Consider the following 17873-nt stretch of genomic DNA (forward strand, 5'->3'; position numbering starts at 1 on the left):
TCAATGCCTTAAATCCGCTTTTAACCATGTGCTGCCCACTTCTTGTGCTCTTTATGACTGAAGGAGAAATGAAAAACAGTGAGTGAACTATCCTATGTTTCCCCACTTTTTAGGGACAACTAATCAAAGCTGCCCTTATTAACAAAGCGGCCTTCACATCCATGTTTTTGTCAGTGTAATGACAGTGGACGAGCAGATGAGAATCAGGCTGTCGTCGCAGTGAGATCTCTAGATCAATTTGACAGCACACTGAGGACTGAAATGTTAAAGGTTAAAAGAAAAGGACAGACTGAGCTCTGGGCTGTGTGGTGACACACCTGTGAACTGTGCACAGACAGCTGTGTAGCCGAGGGGCGTGTTCAGACCAACGCAAACCAACCAGACGGAGGTATTTACTCTCATTGTAGTACTGACATTCTCCAGGAAATGAGTGTCTTTGGTGCACCTCTGTGCTAATAAAACCTACAATGGATTTAGTGATTTTGTGTGACTGTCTTCTCTTCTTCATTTAATTTCCTCTGAGTTTCCTTGTCTAGCTTTTTTCAAGACTGTTGCGGTTCAGCAGAGGTCTGATTTTGGGCATGGACACACTCTTTTAGCGAGAACCACTCAAAGGTCTGTTAATATAACTGTCCTTAGACCTGATAGGCCTGAATAAAGCTATTATCATCTCACCCATTAACCCACCCCTCCCCCCTCTACTTTCCATCCTTCTGTTTTCAATTCAACAAGTGAGTGAACAACTAGCACTGGCTGGATAATCAGGAAGAAGGATCTACTGTACTAATGATAAATATCCTGCGTATTTGACAGCCACACATATTACAATTGTTTTAATAGATAACAATTTAATAAATGTATATATATTTGTCTATTTTATAGATGTCCCGCCCATTGGCCTCTCACGTACAATGTGTGGGGCGCTAGCCAATAGAAGCCAAAGAGTGAGTCACTATGTCACGGAAGTAAACAATGGAGTCCAATGGAGGCGTTTCAGGCAGGGGGGGGGGGGGAATTGTGTAGGGGAGAGAATCTCTCAGGGGTGAATTTTAGCCTTTGCAGACACTTTGCATGCCCAAAAATAAATAAAGAACACACTACAGGAGAGGGAAAACCACAACAGCATAATAGGGCACCTTAAACACTTTGAGATGCATCAGAACTTGACTTGGTATCAGCCAATGCCCAAAGTCCATGTGTCAATAGTGTGACTGAAAAGTTGGGAGTGGTGCATCCTCAATACATAAACTAAAAACTCAGTAACATTTGTACGCTGAAATACACTGTAAAACCTTCTTGGAGACACTATTTGAACATCATGCTTGCAGACACTTAGCTCACCTTCTGAGGGGCGTTGATGACACCGGTGTTGTAGCCAAATTGCAGTGATCCCAGCACAGCTGTTCCAACAGCCATCAGCAGCGGGAGCGTTACTCGCTATAAGATTGAGAGACAATAGAAAGACTTGTTAGAGGACAGACCAGCTTAACCAGTTATTCAACTTTTTACCCAGTTAGCAAATTAAATAACATGTCACTTGTTAGACGCTTTTATCCAAAGCGACTTACATACTCAATACTGTGGGCAATCCCCACAGGAGCACTTTGGGGTGAAGTGTCTTGCCCAGGGACACAACGACATGCTGACTGCAGTGGGGTTTGAACCTGTGACCCCCTGATTCGAACATCAACGCACAACCCACTGCGCCACACACCTCCTGACAAATGAATTATTTGTCCAAGGAGTGCAAATAGTTTGACTTTGTGTTGGTTCATATTTCCTATAATACGATGGACGTATCTAGAAACTTGCATCAGTCGAAAACATTAAGTTAATGCCAATTTATTTTGGGAACAAAGTGTTCACTATCTTGCTGTATTGCACTTATTTTGAAGTGTGGTTGGGCTTCAGGTGGGCTGAAAATATCTGACTTAACAAAATGTTCATCTTGGTCAGCTAAGCAAGCAAACAAGTACAATCAAAATTAAAAAAAGCCCTGAAATATCTTGAAGATGTTTGTCCGTTTTAAACAACATGGTCAAATTGGACTGGCCACAAAAGATGTATTATGATACCTAAAGAGATGAAGAAATGTATTCAGCCAACAATCAGACAGGCACCTGTTCTCTGAGGCATGTTTACAGAGTTGTGGGCGAGCTTGGGCTGAGAAAAACTCTAGTCTGGTCTCTGAGTGGGGTCCCGCAGGGTTATCCAGATATAAACCTGCTTATTGGAAGAAGTCCAGGTTGGACCCAGTTAGCATGTTATTGTCTGTGATCCTGCTCCTGTTATTACAGAATTCATTTGCTGCTTGAGAGTAGAGCCTGGTAGATTAGAAGAGATTGTCCTCATACCACAAAGTTAATAAACCAAGAATATGTTGCTGTCTACTTCCTTCTCTCAGACAGACAAAGAAAAAACAGCCTCCAGGAACAATTTACCTTTTTCGGTGTTTACTCAGACCTGCTATCACTTCTCCTTCTACTAACTGTATAACGGAATTATTCAAAAGGAGAACTTTTTGAAAACGTTATGAAAACAGTAACAATGATTACACACGTATGTCACAAATGTGTAATTATCTCTCGAAAAGTGCACATTAGATCAGATTAAAATCTAGATCAATATAAATACGTTTTCCAACTTTTATCACCACACCATCAGTTATCATGTGTGGATGATTAAAGTTTACACTTGTGATTCACACCAAATCAATTTCCACAATGATTCACACCAGATAGGTTCCTTATGTTTCGCCAACAGAAGAGCCGACCTTCACAAGAGTAGACGTAATCTCGCTTTATCATGTGCAGACAAACAAGAAGAAATAAAACATCTTCATATAACACAATGTCAGGACACAAATCATGCTGTTGCAAAGGGTCAAACCTGTTATTGGGGTTATAGACCAGAAAGAAAATGGACACAGCCCAATGACACCACGAGTACCTCTGACCCACAAAGACGTTAGATCACAGCACAAAATGAGAAAAACCTATGCAAAGTCCATTTCCACATATAAAAAATCTAAAATATAACTGTTTTTTCCTTGAAAAATGCTACACCTTACACTAATGGCACATTTCCACTGCAGGGCCTCGCACGGCTCAGTACGGTATAGTTAGGCCTTGGTAGGCCAGGCTCACTTTATGCTGCGTTTCCATTACAGTTTAGGAACTGGGGTAGTAACTATAGTAACGTGGTGTAGGCGGAGCCTTGAGGTCATCTTCAATGCGAACCACAGAAAACCAACACAGCCATTAGCTGTTAGCACTCAGAGGTCACAGCTCCTCATATCTGTTCAGAAACTAGATAAAAGTTAAACAGGTACAAACCACAGACTGTCTGTGTCATGGTGAATACAGTCGCTGGTTTATTTATGTCTGTATAGGCCGTTGTTGTGAGTGTGGACGGTCGGAGCATACACTGCGTTAGCTTAGCCAATCTCCATTCAGAAAACACGCATTTTAAAAAGGTTTTTCGCCTGCCGTCTGTCTGCAGACTTGTCAAAGCATTGATTCATGGTTTTTACTATCCGGTATCAGTATGTTGTTACTTCGGCATCATTTTGAAACGTGTATTACAATTAAATCACGGTAAAATATGTTCATCTTGTTGTAGTTGTAGCCCCCTTGCCAGCGATTCTCTCACTAGTTTAGTATATTAGCCCCGGAAAGAACCTGGATTTTGGAGAGCCAGAAAAACTGTGAAATAGTATCCATTAGCCGGAACTACCCCTAGTGGAAACGCAACAAATAACGGGCTGGGTTTGGCACGGCACGCTTAAACCATGCTACGCGCTGCAGTGGAAATGCGCCATAAGTTTCATGAAAATTGGCCAGTGTTTTTTCTCAGAAAACAACTAATCCAACAAACAAAAAACCAACAAAACCAAATAAGCATAATCTTCTTGCCGGATGTTGATCTATACCACAATACTTTATACTATATAATCATTTTTAAATACTAAATATAAACATTTACCCACTGGATAACAGCAGAAACAAGCGTGGACCATATCACTGACATTATCACCTTCACAATTGATATGGAAAGACTTGAGTTGCCACACTCATTTTAACATCCAGTTTTTTAAAAACAACATTAGAATGAACTTGTACTTGTGTTTTCTGCCCACCTTAATGTGAGTCCATGTTAACTCTGTTTACTGTTTTGGTGCACCGACTCCTGAGGGATACTCTTAAGCTGCTAAATGCTCCACTGTGTATACCAGCTAGCATCTAACTTAATCTGTTTCCTCTTTGGGGCTGGGGCAGGTCATGTACATTACATTACATTGCATTTAGCTGACGCTTTTATCCAAAGCGACTTACAATAAGTACATTCGACCAGGAAGATACAACCTTGAAGAAAACAGAATCATATAAGTACATCAGGTTTCATAGAGCCAAACATTTCAAGTCCTACTCAACTGGCTATAGATAAGCCAGTTCTTTATTAGTATATAAGTGCTCTGTTAGCAGTTCTTTGTTAGTAATTCTATCGCTCGAAGTGGAGACAGTGGATTCCTTCCTTAAGACTCGGTCTCTAACCTTAAGGCTAATTCTCTGGTTACATTTTCATTAACTGTAAGCTCTCAAACCAGAAGAACCGACCCCACCAGGTTTAAAAGGACAATCCCCAGAAATTATTTGAAGTTATTGTGCATTCTCCTCTGTAATATAACACAGAGCAGCAGTAAGCCTGGTGACAGAGGCAGCATGGGGACAAAGAGTCAACACATTTTCTGTGGGGACAAGTATTTATTTCCTGCATGATGAAGAGGATCGAGAGCTATGAAAAAAAGAAAAAAAAGTGAACCGTGACTTCAATAAAGACTCGCCTTCACTGCAGAACCAATAGGAACCCTTGTTAACAGTGTAATCAAGGCTATGACAGGAACTGTATTATGAGCAAAAACACACATACACACACCCTTTTTCAGCCTTTTGGGCCGGGCTATTCAAAGAGTCTTGTTGCCAACGAGGAAACCAACCCGATCTGACGACATTCTGTAAAGCCACTGCTGATCAGAGAACGAGCGAGAAACAGTAACAAGTTTTTGCTGCATAAATACAAGAGACATTCTGTCCGTCCATTTGGAAGAAAATGTCCACTGAAGGCTTGTTTAATCCCACCCCTCAGTGACATCTTTACCTTTAACCCATATTTCGTAGAGACGTCCCTCTGCCTGGCCTCAGTCAATACATACTGTTTGTATAGGCCAATGTGTTCACTCAAAATACACAAATCCCAATGTTTTGGGACTTTCTTCAGGCAAACATTCCCTGCTCCCATCTTAAAGGAAAGTAGGTGAGTTGGATATAATTCTTTGTGTACAGAAACTGAAGAATAAAACATGACTTCCTCACCAGTGGAACAATGAAGTCACACCCAAAACAACTATTTCATGATAATAGCCTTGATCAAACGCCGGTGATTGTTCTTCAGCTCGCTACCTTTTTCGCATGTTTGAATCAGCTGCAGCTCTGTGTTGTTTACATTTTTTAAATGAAGTTCCTGCATTGGTTTACTTGCACATGATGGATAATTAGTCTCAAAAGCCTGGCATTACATTGCATACCACACTAATCCACATGCATACTTAAAGCTGATTACAGGAATAGGATTTCACTTTCTTAGAAGGATGGTATTTTGACATAAAAAAGGCAAAATAAGGATTGCTGAAGTCTCAAAATATTTCCCAACAGGAGGATTATTTATAAAAAGCCTGTTTTATTAAAATACAATATAAACAAAGCATGTCAGTATCACTTTTAATATCAGTACAAGCCATATTGAAAAATAAAAAGGGGTGATTAATGCCTTGTAATTAACGGGGTTTACAGAGATTTGCGGATATTTTCAGTCTTCATTCTAAAGATTTGGGGTTTATATAATAGTGACTATAACAAGGGAAAGTCCATAATCGCATTGGGAATGTGTCCTGTGGGGGGGTCTTATGGTCCTTTGTCAGACTTAATCATCTGACACGTTGAGTTCATGAGACTTATGAATGTAATAACTATTTTCTTCTTCCATGCCTAAGCTGTATCTAAATGCACCATAGAGCTGAACAACATCCATGCAAATCTGCCCTATTTGCATGTGACAAGTAAAAAGTGGTGTTGGCCTGCAGCGAGGAACCTTTCTGTCTAGTCATTAACACTGTTGATGGCAGCTCTGGTTGCTAGGCACCGCTGCCTCTATCTGCTCTTATTGGGTAAACACTGCCTGCAGTAAACAGGAGTGAAAGAGAGCAAAAATAATAAAGCACTCTATCACCTGGAAATCAGCAGGATGGAAATGTAAGATCTGTGCAAACATTTACTGTATACACACCAGCTCACAATCGACCAGGCCAAGCCTTTCTAAATAACTCATACAAATTATTATATTGGATTAATGACAGTAAAATATGACGAGGACATTAAGTAGAAGATTCATCTAGATAAGGATATGTGCAACTATGACAGCTAATATAGACCATTGTTTAACTGATTATGCTTAAACCAAGCCTTTTACCACCAATGCGATAGTAAGCTCTGACAGAGAGGTGTGATAAATTCTTCAAAAACAAAACGATAGTGGTTAAACACTTCTTTCAAGGAAATGTTAGATTTTACCACAACAAAAAAGGAAGCGTGCTGCGAACAATAATCAAAACTGAAGTAGGCAACTTACATATAACTTTAAAGATCTTTAATTTGAGTAAATGTACCAGTACATCAATGTTAACATATTACATTATAACAAAGTGCTGCATTAAATATGCTACTTTAGTACACATACAAAAGCAATCTTTGGTCCTTGTCCAGCCTTGGTTGAGGGAGAGCTAGTTTTCTCTATTTTATCTACGGTGGTGATACAGTGGCAAAAGATAAATACATCTTGAAATACTGATTGTTAAAAGGGTTATGCTGAGGGCTTGCTTTAGTTTGTTACTATTACAAAAATAATGACTAAATAATGAATTATTATTTTTGTATATTTGTATTTGAGTTATACAAGTTGAAAACAACCAACGTAAAGTCAAATAAAAAACAATTACAATCATTTATTTATTTACTTTTTGACTTTTCTTTACTTCTTCTTTTGAAGCCAACCGGAAACAAATAGTCAAACTTTTTCCTCCGGATTTCCTTTTACCTTTTTGTAAGTTAGTCTTCACGTCTATCTTTAACAAGGGTTTTACTTAGAATTGAGCGGTGTTTTAAAGCAGAAGCAGTAATTTGGCTCAGCTCACTTCCTCCATGCCAGAGTGAGCTGGATTCTTTGTGATGGCCTACGCTGATGCTGTCACGTCCCCCTGTGTGTGTCACCTCCACAGTCTCAGGTTACACAGCTGTGGGAAACCTAAGGAGCGCTGTCCTCGCCTCCACTCCTCAGCTCTGTTCAGCCCTAAAGCCTCCTCATGCTTGGGCAGTGGGGTCCGTTTCCAAACATCTATTAGCAGTACTTTAATGTAGATGGATGTATCTTTAAACCTAATTGGCATAGACTGTTTGACACTGATGTCGATGCATTTAAAGCTGTGATACAATGAGTAATTTACAACTAAGTTTTTCTAGGCCTAAAATGCTATTTTTCAGGCAAATGTTTGTATACTTTGAAACACTTTATATTAAACAAGTTACTTTCCTAGGTGTTTTGTGAAAACCAGTGTCCTCTGTCCTGTTATTGTCATTGCTCTTGTGTGTGTATAATGTGTGTACACAGACTCCTTGTGTGATGTTGAAATCACTAAATAAATGGGCAGAAAACATGATGTATCATTAAATAATTTAAAAAGGGAGGTGTGTGGTGCAGTGGGTTGTGCGTTGATGTTAAAATCAGGGGGTCACAGGTTCAAACCCCACTGCAGTCAGCATGTCGTTGTGTCCCTGGGAAAGACACTTCACCCCAAATTGCTCCTGTAGGGATTGCCCACAGTATTGAGTATGTTAGTCGCTTTGGATAAAAGCATCTAACAAGTGACATGTAATGTAAAAGGGATGGGCACATTTGCCTATGAAAATCGCCTAGCATATCAAACAAGTATGCAACATGACACAGACTTGAATATGTGCCATGGGATTGTCTTAGTATCCTGGAACTCCTATTTATTATTAACCTTTATTTAAACCGTGTAAAACTGCATACTTGACCTGCAGAATTTCTTCTTTATTTTTGAATGGCGCTTTTTTATCTGTATGCGCTGCACATACTGTTTTAAAGCCTTATCCGTCAGGGCCAGTGAAGCTCCAGCCCGTCACAGTGAGATCTGATAAGAATGTTTTCACAAATGCTAGTGTGGCTCATATAAACAAATGTACTATTTTATATTAGATTTATGTCATAGAGACAAGAGACGGCTTATATGGATTTTTGATGGTTTGTTGTATCAATACAAGTTGGTTTATTCTGTAGCACATTAATAAGAAGAAGTCAATATTCCAGAGAGACACAGATAGGCGGTGAATTAACTATTGTATACAACCATTTTCTCTCTGTGAACAGTGATCAGTACAGTGTGCAGAAAATTATCCAGTTTCTCAGCAAAGTGAATAAAATGTAATCGGTCTTTCATCTAAATTAAAACCTTCCTAGAACTCTTGATCAAAACTTTGCAGCAGAGCCTCATTAAGCCTTATTAGAACATGGCTGACAGTTACACTATAAGACATACTGAAGGGAGCAAGTCATGCAGACAAAAGTAAATCTACTGGACTGTCTTAAGAAGGCAAGAGTTGGCACACGGCTAAAAGGCGCAAGATGGAGAGGAATTAAGCTTGTGCAATTAGGTCTGTACAATGTGAGGCTTGACTCCCAATCAAAATACCTGCACGGTCAAGTCTGTCTGAGAAAAAAATGTTTAGTGGCTGTTTCCTTCAAACACAGCAGGTCAACTGTATGCTTGTCCCCAATTAGAATATCCATTTTTTGTCTAAGAAAACAAGAAGACTGACTTGAGCTTACTGTTGTTGAAAATAAAGCTCTTATTTGGCCAACAATGTGAGGTCATTAGCATTGCATGACTACATGGCGAAGCAGGCAATTGCGTAAGAATTGGAACAAAGCTGCACTCAAATAGTTAGATTGAAAAGCAAGACAAAAATACTTAAAACTAAAAAGGGCATGGGGGGCGCCAACCTCTGCTAATACCAAACGGCCTATCTCGCAACTTTAACTAAAGTAACAAAATACAATTTGGTATCCGCCCCACAATTTGTATCCACTCCTAAATAAGATGGGTTTATTCTTGCACATTTTACATTTAACATATAAATATTAAGTTGTGATCATTTAAATATCTACAGTGTTCAAATGCACAGTTTATAACATGGCCTACGTTACATCAATGGCATGACATCTTACTGAAACCACCGGTGACAGACACAGCATGTTTGTATTTTTTATACCACAGCGTTTTACACTGCACCTGGGCCACTTTGACGGAAATTAAACCGACACTTCCTACACAATGCTTTTTTACCAACTTGAGTCAAAGTTTCCATGTACGTGTATGCCACACATAACAAGGCACAACACTAAGTACCAGCCAGGTATGAAAATCCTGTCCACGAGATGTTAATTAGCCTGTGCTAAACTGCTTTTTCACTACAGCCTTGCAAAAGAACAGCTCAACCATTCTGGAAGCCACAACAGAGGGAGTGAAGCAACGAGCCTGGGAAAGAGAGGGACAACTTGGCTTCAACACCCCAGGGTTGGCAACCGCTTATTCCCTCGGCCAAGTCTCACTCTCTGTGGAAATCTGTTGTGTCGGTGTCACAGTGGAAACTGGGAACGGAGAGGACCGTTCCCATCACGTCCTCAACAGACTCCGACCAGCTGAAAGGTCTGAACAGGCAAAGTTTGCTCTTTGGCGACAGCTACAGAAACACGTTCTGACCACAATGTCAGTCTGGGCTGCCCCACTGCATTAGACTTGTCTTACATCAAAGAAGGGGGACGTTTTTAGTATATTTCACTGTGCAGAGTGTCTGTGTGTGTGTTTTTGTAACTGGGACTACAAGAACAAAGACAGTGTTAACAAACACGAGATAAATCATGTTTACTTTCTGAATAACTGCATCACGGTGTACAGCTGATACTAGGTTTGGATTAGCTTAGTGATTGATTGATTGATTGATTGATTGATCAAGTAATAAAAGGATGCTTGATGTATTGCTTAAGAACTACATATTATGTTTGTGTGTTTTTAATTTCGATCGCTTCTTCTGTCGTGTACATACATCTTTTGGTATATTTGGCTCCATAGGAAAACTTTGATGCACATTCAGTAACAGTGTGTGAGGTTGTGGTTAGTTACCATGGTGATATCCGGACGCGTACACCGAGGACTACAAAAAGACAAACGAGGTGACTGGGGATGTCTATTCAAAACATTGCGAGCTCGAATAAATCATTTAAACCAGCTATTGTTGCCAGACTTATTACTGAATATCGTTCTTAATGTGATACCAAGTCCATCTGAGACCTGTGTACACCTTCAGACAGCCTCCAAGTGAAGCGCACGTTGTTTACTCACAATTTGAAAGCAGCGTGAAGTCTTCAGCTGTGGTAAGCTGTGATCCGCTCAGGCGAAACTGTGATCCGACTTCTGTGGCTATCTACCAGTGATCATGTTTAATATGAAAGACTACAAACACGTGTATCCCGTATAACTTTGCAGCACTTATCCAGATAAGATGTGACTGTTTACTTGGTTAACTTTCGTTATGCATCGATACAGCGACACATACCAATGACGAGGATACTCACATACGTTGAGAACTACAAACACATATATTCATAATTTTTACACTGCATGTGAGCATCGTTTCTATCTTAACATGTATGCTTTTTAATTGTTCTTATATTTTTTTTATCTATTCCTGTGTAACTTGGTAATATTAATATTAATTCCTTGTTATTGTTGTCTTTCCATCTGTCGGTGATGATTATACCTAGTACTACATAACGAAACACATGGCCTGATTTGCATATTGGAACTTTATGTGTGCACTAGAATACATTTATATGTAAAATTAACACTTATCACAACATAATGTAGGGCAGGCTGATAAAGTAGGATATCTGATCTCGGTGGGTCTTAATGAGGCTTGATACAGATCTCAGTCAGTATACTATTTACCTATAAGCAAATGCCTAGGCTACTATAATATTTATATTTTATATTATATGGCTTAAAGTGTACATCAATTCGCTTACATTATAAATGATGGTCGGGTTGCATTTTTCTGGAACTTTTTAACAATGTTAATGTAAGAATCTGGTCTGTGGTGATCTAACTTGTCGTATTAATCCGTAGCTCAATCATAATGCGTAGGGCTCGAGTGATTTTCGCTGTTGGGACTCGGGTTTGAGTCCAGCATGAAGTTTTTTGTTATGTTCATGTCGATGCAGACTGAATATTATGTTGGAATAGAGGATTCCTAATATTGTTTGCCGAGACCAAAATTAATGACAAAGCAGCATTTTAAAGTCTAAATATCCCTGCACATGCAGCAATGACATGTCTGCTGCAATCTTTGCAAAACGAGTTAACAGTCTCATCTTATCTGGATAAGTTCTGCAGTATACCGTTTTTATATAGGGATACATGTGTGTTTAGTCTTTAATATTAAACATGATCGCTGGTAGATAGCCACAGAAGTCGTATCAGTTTCACCTGGGCGGATCACAGTTTATAAACCAGTTAATTCAAAAAACCAGTTAAACTCGAACACCGGAGCTTCCGGTTTAGGAGGTGCGCACGCAGCGTCTCGTTTTAACTGAATAATAGTCATGTTTACATGGACATACTATTGCCTAATTACCGCCCCCCTTCCAGAGACGCACTGTCAAACACACTCATACCTGCGCTTGGTATGACATTGAAAAAGTTACATTAAATACAAATACATTACAATAAAATGACTGTTGTTTAATCTTCACATCTTGTGATCATGTCTATAATTTTGAGCACCAAATTATTGAAAAGTATCGATAAGAGTATCGAAAAATACCGGTATCGATAAGCAGTAGCCTATCGGTGTTGGTATCGATAAAATCCAAATGATACACATCCCTACTCGTGGGTATAAATAGCTCTTGTAAACTTGTGACCTTTTTTCCCTAAGTGACATAATACTTCATCACACCAACACTACGCAGGAAACACGCGAGACAAGAAAATCATCCTTAGTTATGACGTAAAGGAAAATATAACAAAGCTCACAAACTGTTGATTTTTAGATGCAAAAATAAAAAGGAACATTATTTAAGATAAAGCGACTTAAGGTTGTTTTTGGGTGCAGAGATGAACTGGTCTACTTTAGTGTATAGTAAAGAACATAAAAGCGCCCAAAATAAAATTGCCTACTTTTATATACGCAAACACGCCTTTAGTTGATACAGAAGGATACAGAACGACGTAATACATGACATAAACATTAGCTGCTTTGTGTCTCTCGGTGGTGGCACACGTGGAAGTGCCTCAATGGGTTAAAATATAGTGAACTCACTGAACTCATGGGTCCCTTTGGTAACATTGACAGCTCAAAGCTAAGAAAAAAACACACATGGAACCGGTTTGACTGGATTTCAATGTTAAAGCTACATGAAGTGAACTGAGTCACAGTGTGTTATTACCTTTCCTGAGTCCATGGCTGCGATGAGTGGGAGATATTCTTCGTATTATTTGTCTTTTGTTAAAGTTGAAGGCGATGGAGGGACGTCCTCGGCGTCTTCCGGTGGGTTTTGCTCAGAAATTTGTAATGTTGAAGGCTATTTTTCTCAGTTGAAATCACAAAGTTCGGTTGAGTGTTCTTTAAAGAGAAATGGGTCAAGTCTTTTGTGTGGGGTTCTCTGTAAAAAGCCGGGCACCAGCTTGAGTTTCTCCCGCGTAGTGCAGTTTGTGTCGCGGGTCCTTCAGCTCTATCTCACCATTTCACATGAGTAAAGTCTTCCAGGATGTTGGTGTTAGGGCAGCCGAAGAAATACCGCCTTGTCCGGCAACAGATCTCTGGAGGCAGAGACCAGTTACGCTTCATATATTATAGCTGACGCAATGTTTAGTGGGATGTGCCCGATACAGGCCCATCCTCCTAAGGAGCCAATGAGAGGCTTTCCCATTAGACACACACCAAGCCTGCCAGCCATGGGAGGGAGTATTCAGATCCCTTACCTAAATAAAAGCAGAGATACAAAAAATACGCAGCTAGAAATGAAAGTCCTGCATTCAAACCATAAGAATAACTACAGTATTATCAGCTAAATCTACTTAAAGTATCAAAAGTAGGCTACTTAGCTATGCAGCAGAATGAAGTGTGTTACTGTTATTATTGAGGCTATTATGTATGCATGCACTGTAGATTATCCATTCAATATTTGTGTTTTGTATTGTTATAAACTTGCATAAATCTTAACTTGTGTGCATAATTTAATGTAATTGTGGTTTTTGTTCATTTTTTTTAATAACATTTTTTAAATCACCTAATTTTTGTTTATAAAAAGGCCTGTCTATCCTGGACTTTATTTATTTGCACTGTTGTCCCCTTTTTCATTGTAGTTGTTATGTCTAATTTTGTGTAAGTACATTGATAGCAAAGTCGAATTCCTTGTACAATACCTGTCCAATTAATCAGACTCTGATAATTGTATTGTTGCCTTGCTCAGGGGGCACCTCAGAAGTACTTGATCGTTGTGGGACTTGAACCAGTGACCTTGCAGTATGGACTGAGCCCCACAGCCCTACGTTAAACAGGTTCAAATTATATCTGACAAATGAGGTAAAAACAGTTTTGTCAATACCTAATTTACTATGACAACATGTTGTTGAGTGAGTATACAATTTGTTTTTAATTAAGTGTCTTCATGTAATGCAATGTCTATCCTTTCCATTATCATTTAACTTCTAAGCGAATTTGTGCAGTCCCATATGTAACCCAATGGTCTTATGTTTAGTAAGTTTATTTTAAGAACACTTTGAGTGTTTTACTTTAATTTGAAGCTGTTTTTGGAATATAATGGAATAATGCCATTCATGCTGATTGATGTATTCCAACAGTATATTGCTCTCCAAATGATTTTGAATGCATTTAGTGTTTTACTTTAATTTGAAGCTGTTTTTGGAATATAATGGAATAATGCCATTCATGCTGATTGATGTATTCCAACAGTATATTGCTCTCCAAATGATTTTGAATGCATTTGTCTGCTTCCTTTCTATTTTTAGCAGTCTAACAATGGGTAAAACATCCACATGTGATCTAATGATCTTTAAACCATGTTGGTGACATGATATGTCTACCCTCCGTACAACCCCTGTGCTGTGATCTGGGATGTTTGTTACTAAAAGCTTGAAAAAAGAAATTTTAAAAATGAAAAATACGCTCTACCTTTTGTTTGGGATTGAGGGGAGGTGTCCGGTCTGACTGGATGTAAAACATTTAAGAAAATAATTATGGGAAATGCACGTGTTTGTACAGCGTTAGAGAGAAGAGGGAGGGTAAAGGGTAGAATTTGACAAAAATGTTTCCCATTGTATTTTATCTTCTGCCTTTGAAATCTTGTGAACATAATTATAGGGAAACGCAAAGGAAGTGTGAGCCACAAACTGACTACATTGGTTTCACACAAAATGCATTAAATTAAGAATTTAAAACAAATGACACAGCAATAAGTGTCATATTTTCTCAACAATATTTCTAGGATTCCTTTTTTTCATTCCATTTACTTACCAAATTATTCACTTACAGTAATAGGAAAGAAAACTTTCTTTAACATACATTTTAAGATACATTTTTTTATTAATTATGCACACCAAATTAATGTACTAAAGCTAAAATGATAGAGGGCTGAAACCAAAATAAAATTCACCCTTATGCTTATCACTTTATCCAATACACAATAACTTTTTTAATGATGCCCATGCATTTGGTTACAAGTGGTTGAAGCATATGAAAACGGAAAGAAAATAACCATGGGTGTAAAGGAAGAAGAATGCCTGCATTCATACAACAGCAGCAGCAAGGGGACATTAAGGGGTGGAAATGACACATTACGGAATAGTTTATTTTGTTTGGTTCTAACATGCAAATCCTTTGAAAGCCCAACAAAACAATAACAGACATTTTCTGGAACAAAGACTTCTGCAAAGCTTCTGAGGGATAGTATTGTGCACTAAATCAAACGCACAGGATGCCAGCCACAAGGAGTCCAAATGTTGTCCTGTTTATAGAAAGCCTTTGCATGAAATCATGTACTGTTGGAAACCTTACTACACTTTGCCAACAAATAGAAAATGCATTTCCCGATTCACAAAGGAATCCTCTTTCATCCATACGCTTCCAGGCCTGCAGCCAAAAAGAATCTTATCGAAACAAGCATCGAGTGGATTAAATAATAATATATTTTTTTACGGTTTGGGAAGTGTGCGTATTTCCTTTATTGCTGTGAGTTAGATAGGACTATTGATATTACTATAACGCATAGTGCTAAAGCCAGAGGACAACAAAAATAGCTTGGCATACAAGCAATAGAGTGGGATACAGCTTCTGGCTCTGTCAAAAGATTAAACAAAGTTCACCAACCATGAATCCTAGAAGTTATTTATGACATGAATAGTTTGTCATTTTGGAAACTTATTTGCTTTCTTTTTAAGAGTTTTTATATATAATAATATATGATATTGTTTGTATGGTAAATATGAAGCTACAGACAGAGGCGTAGTTTAGCTTAGCAATATGTTTGGAAACTATAGTGGCTCAGTCAGAATGTAATAAAGTCCACTACCAGTACCTCTGAAGTCCACTAATTAACTATTTATATCTCTTTTGTTTAAAGGAGGTTTACCTTTGGACAGAGATTCAGTTCTTTATGCTAAACTAAGATAAGCTAAGCTTAAGGCAAATTGGCTCTAAATGTATATTGGAGTTATTATTATTAGTGTATTTCAAAAGATCTTAGACTATTCTTGTAAAAATACATGTTTTTTTATTGTTTAGAGGCCTTGAACATAAAACGCATTCAGATAGCTTGGTCCCTGCAGGCATCACAAACAGTACACAAAACATTATCACCTGACTAACTTGTTTTGTCAAACTTGTTACAGCCTGTTAGCACATTCGGCAGATTTGGCTAAACATTGGCATTTATATGGGGTCATGTCTCTGTCTGCCTGATGAATTTAAGCACAATATTCACTCTCTTTAAGGTTAAGTGTTCTCTAACCCTTGAGGGGAAATCTGGCTGTGTAGCTACCAGAGATGTTCACAAGTCTTTTTTTGCAAGTCCAAGTCAACTCTCAAGTCTTTGGTCACGAGTCCAAGTCAAGTCTCAAGTCTCTAAAAAATAAAAGTCTCATGTCTCTTCTGGTTGTAATAAGCCTTCTATTGTCTGCTGCTATCCAGTCTGTTAAGAATACTGCACAGCTATAGCTAAGAAATTCAAAGCATTTACTGTATTATTATCACTCCTATATCTATTAGCATACAGTATCAGTACTGATTAGTTGTTTGTTATATGATCACTTTAAACAGGCTATTGCAATGCAATATGAGGAAAAACATCACACTTTAGCTAAATGCAAACAACTTCAGAATCAGAAATCAGTATCACAAATACTTTATTAATCCCCCGCAGGGAAACTGTGTTAAAAGTACTTAAAAGTAAACATTTGTTCTGTGCCATTTGCAACTAAAAAACTATTGCTGCAATATTATCTGAAATATACTGAACTGGTGATATTAAAACATGACCTGTTCCAAAAGAGATATCTACCATTTGTGAAAATTGGCACCTTTCTTTGTATGACAAAAATGATTCCTTGCATAAAATTAAAACTCAAGGAACAAAATATGGAATATCACTAGAGTTATTGGCTATCTTGACTCTTTTACTAACAAAACAGTAACCTTTTTGTGAAAACAATTTCCTGTGTTGTTTTGCCAAGAACAAAATATTTAACAATAATAAACCTGCAATAAGATCAGAATGGTTTACCTTATTCTTCTCTTAATACACACAGGGTATGGGTCACAAAACATTCACAAGCTTGTAGGTATCCTCCAGTGGCCTACTGTAAGACCTAGAAAAGTATTATGCAACAGAATGGTTACATTTCAAAAAGATCAAGCTGGACAGTGTCCTTGCACTAAGCCTGGCTCGGTTAGGGCGCATTATAAGCATACTTGTCAACCCTCCCGATTTTTGCGGGAGACTCCCGATTTCATTGCCCTCTCCCGGTTTCTTCCCGGGGTCATATTTCTCCCGCATTTCTCCCGATTTCGGACAAAATCCGATTTACTCAGGACTGTTTCCACTCGGACTTTAATACAGCTACACCATTTTTTGGTTTCCATGGTAACACGTCTCTTTAGTAGCGCGCGCAACTAAACGTCTGAGAGGGTGAGGCAGATAGTTAAAGAGACGTGTTACCATGGAAACCAAAAAATGGTGTAGCTGTATTAAAGTCCGAGNATTACATTATGCATCATTCATGGCTTGAAGTTTTCAGGCACCAAGTTAATACTTCATTCAATACATTGTAGAGATTTCCTTCTCCTCCCAGATGTTCAGGCACCCAAATCTTTTCTCGCTTTCAATAACTTCAGTAAAATCGCATTTAGACTTACTTATCGTTCATTAACTTAACCATCACCACTGTTAACATCATAATACTGTAACTAAACATGATTTTTGGGAAACTTTTTCAGACCTTGTCTTGGCTGAGGCTCGGAAAGTCACCATACTTGCTGAGAGCAGTGGTGGAGAGAATAATAAGGGTGAGGAGCCACCTGCTAAAACTCCACGCCTTTTCACTGGCTACAGGAAGAAAAGCAAAAAGAAGGATGAACATGTATCATCTGTCAAGGCTGAGCTCATTC

General features: G+C 38.5%; 1 protein-coding gene across 1 annotated transcript in view; it reads right to left on the reverse strand.

The window, feature by feature from the left end:
* The window catches only part of LOC104945183 (solute carrier family 2, facilitated glucose transporter member 1), a 653665-nt gene extending 640646 nt beyond the window's left edge, over positions 1-13019 (reverse strand). The window contains exons 1-2 of the mRNA XM_010770813.1: positions 12637-13019; positions 1342-1437 (exon numbers count right to left, since the gene is read on the reverse strand). Coding sequence (XP_010769115.1) covers positions 1342-1437; positions 12637-12651 — 111 coding nt within the window. The 5' untranslated portion in view covers positions 12652-13019. The remainder of the gene's footprint in view (positions 1-1341; positions 1438-12636) is intronic.
* Positions 13020-17873: the final 4854 nt, after the last annotated feature.

The sequence above is a fragment of the Notothenia coriiceps genome, unplaced genomic scaffold (genome assembly GCF_000735185.1).
Source record: "Notothenia coriiceps isolate Sejong01 unplaced genomic scaffold, NC01 NC01_scaffold00009245, whole genome shotgun sequence".
NCBI lineage: Eukaryota > Metazoa > Chordata > Actinopteri > Perciformes > Nototheniidae > Notothenia > Notothenia coriiceps.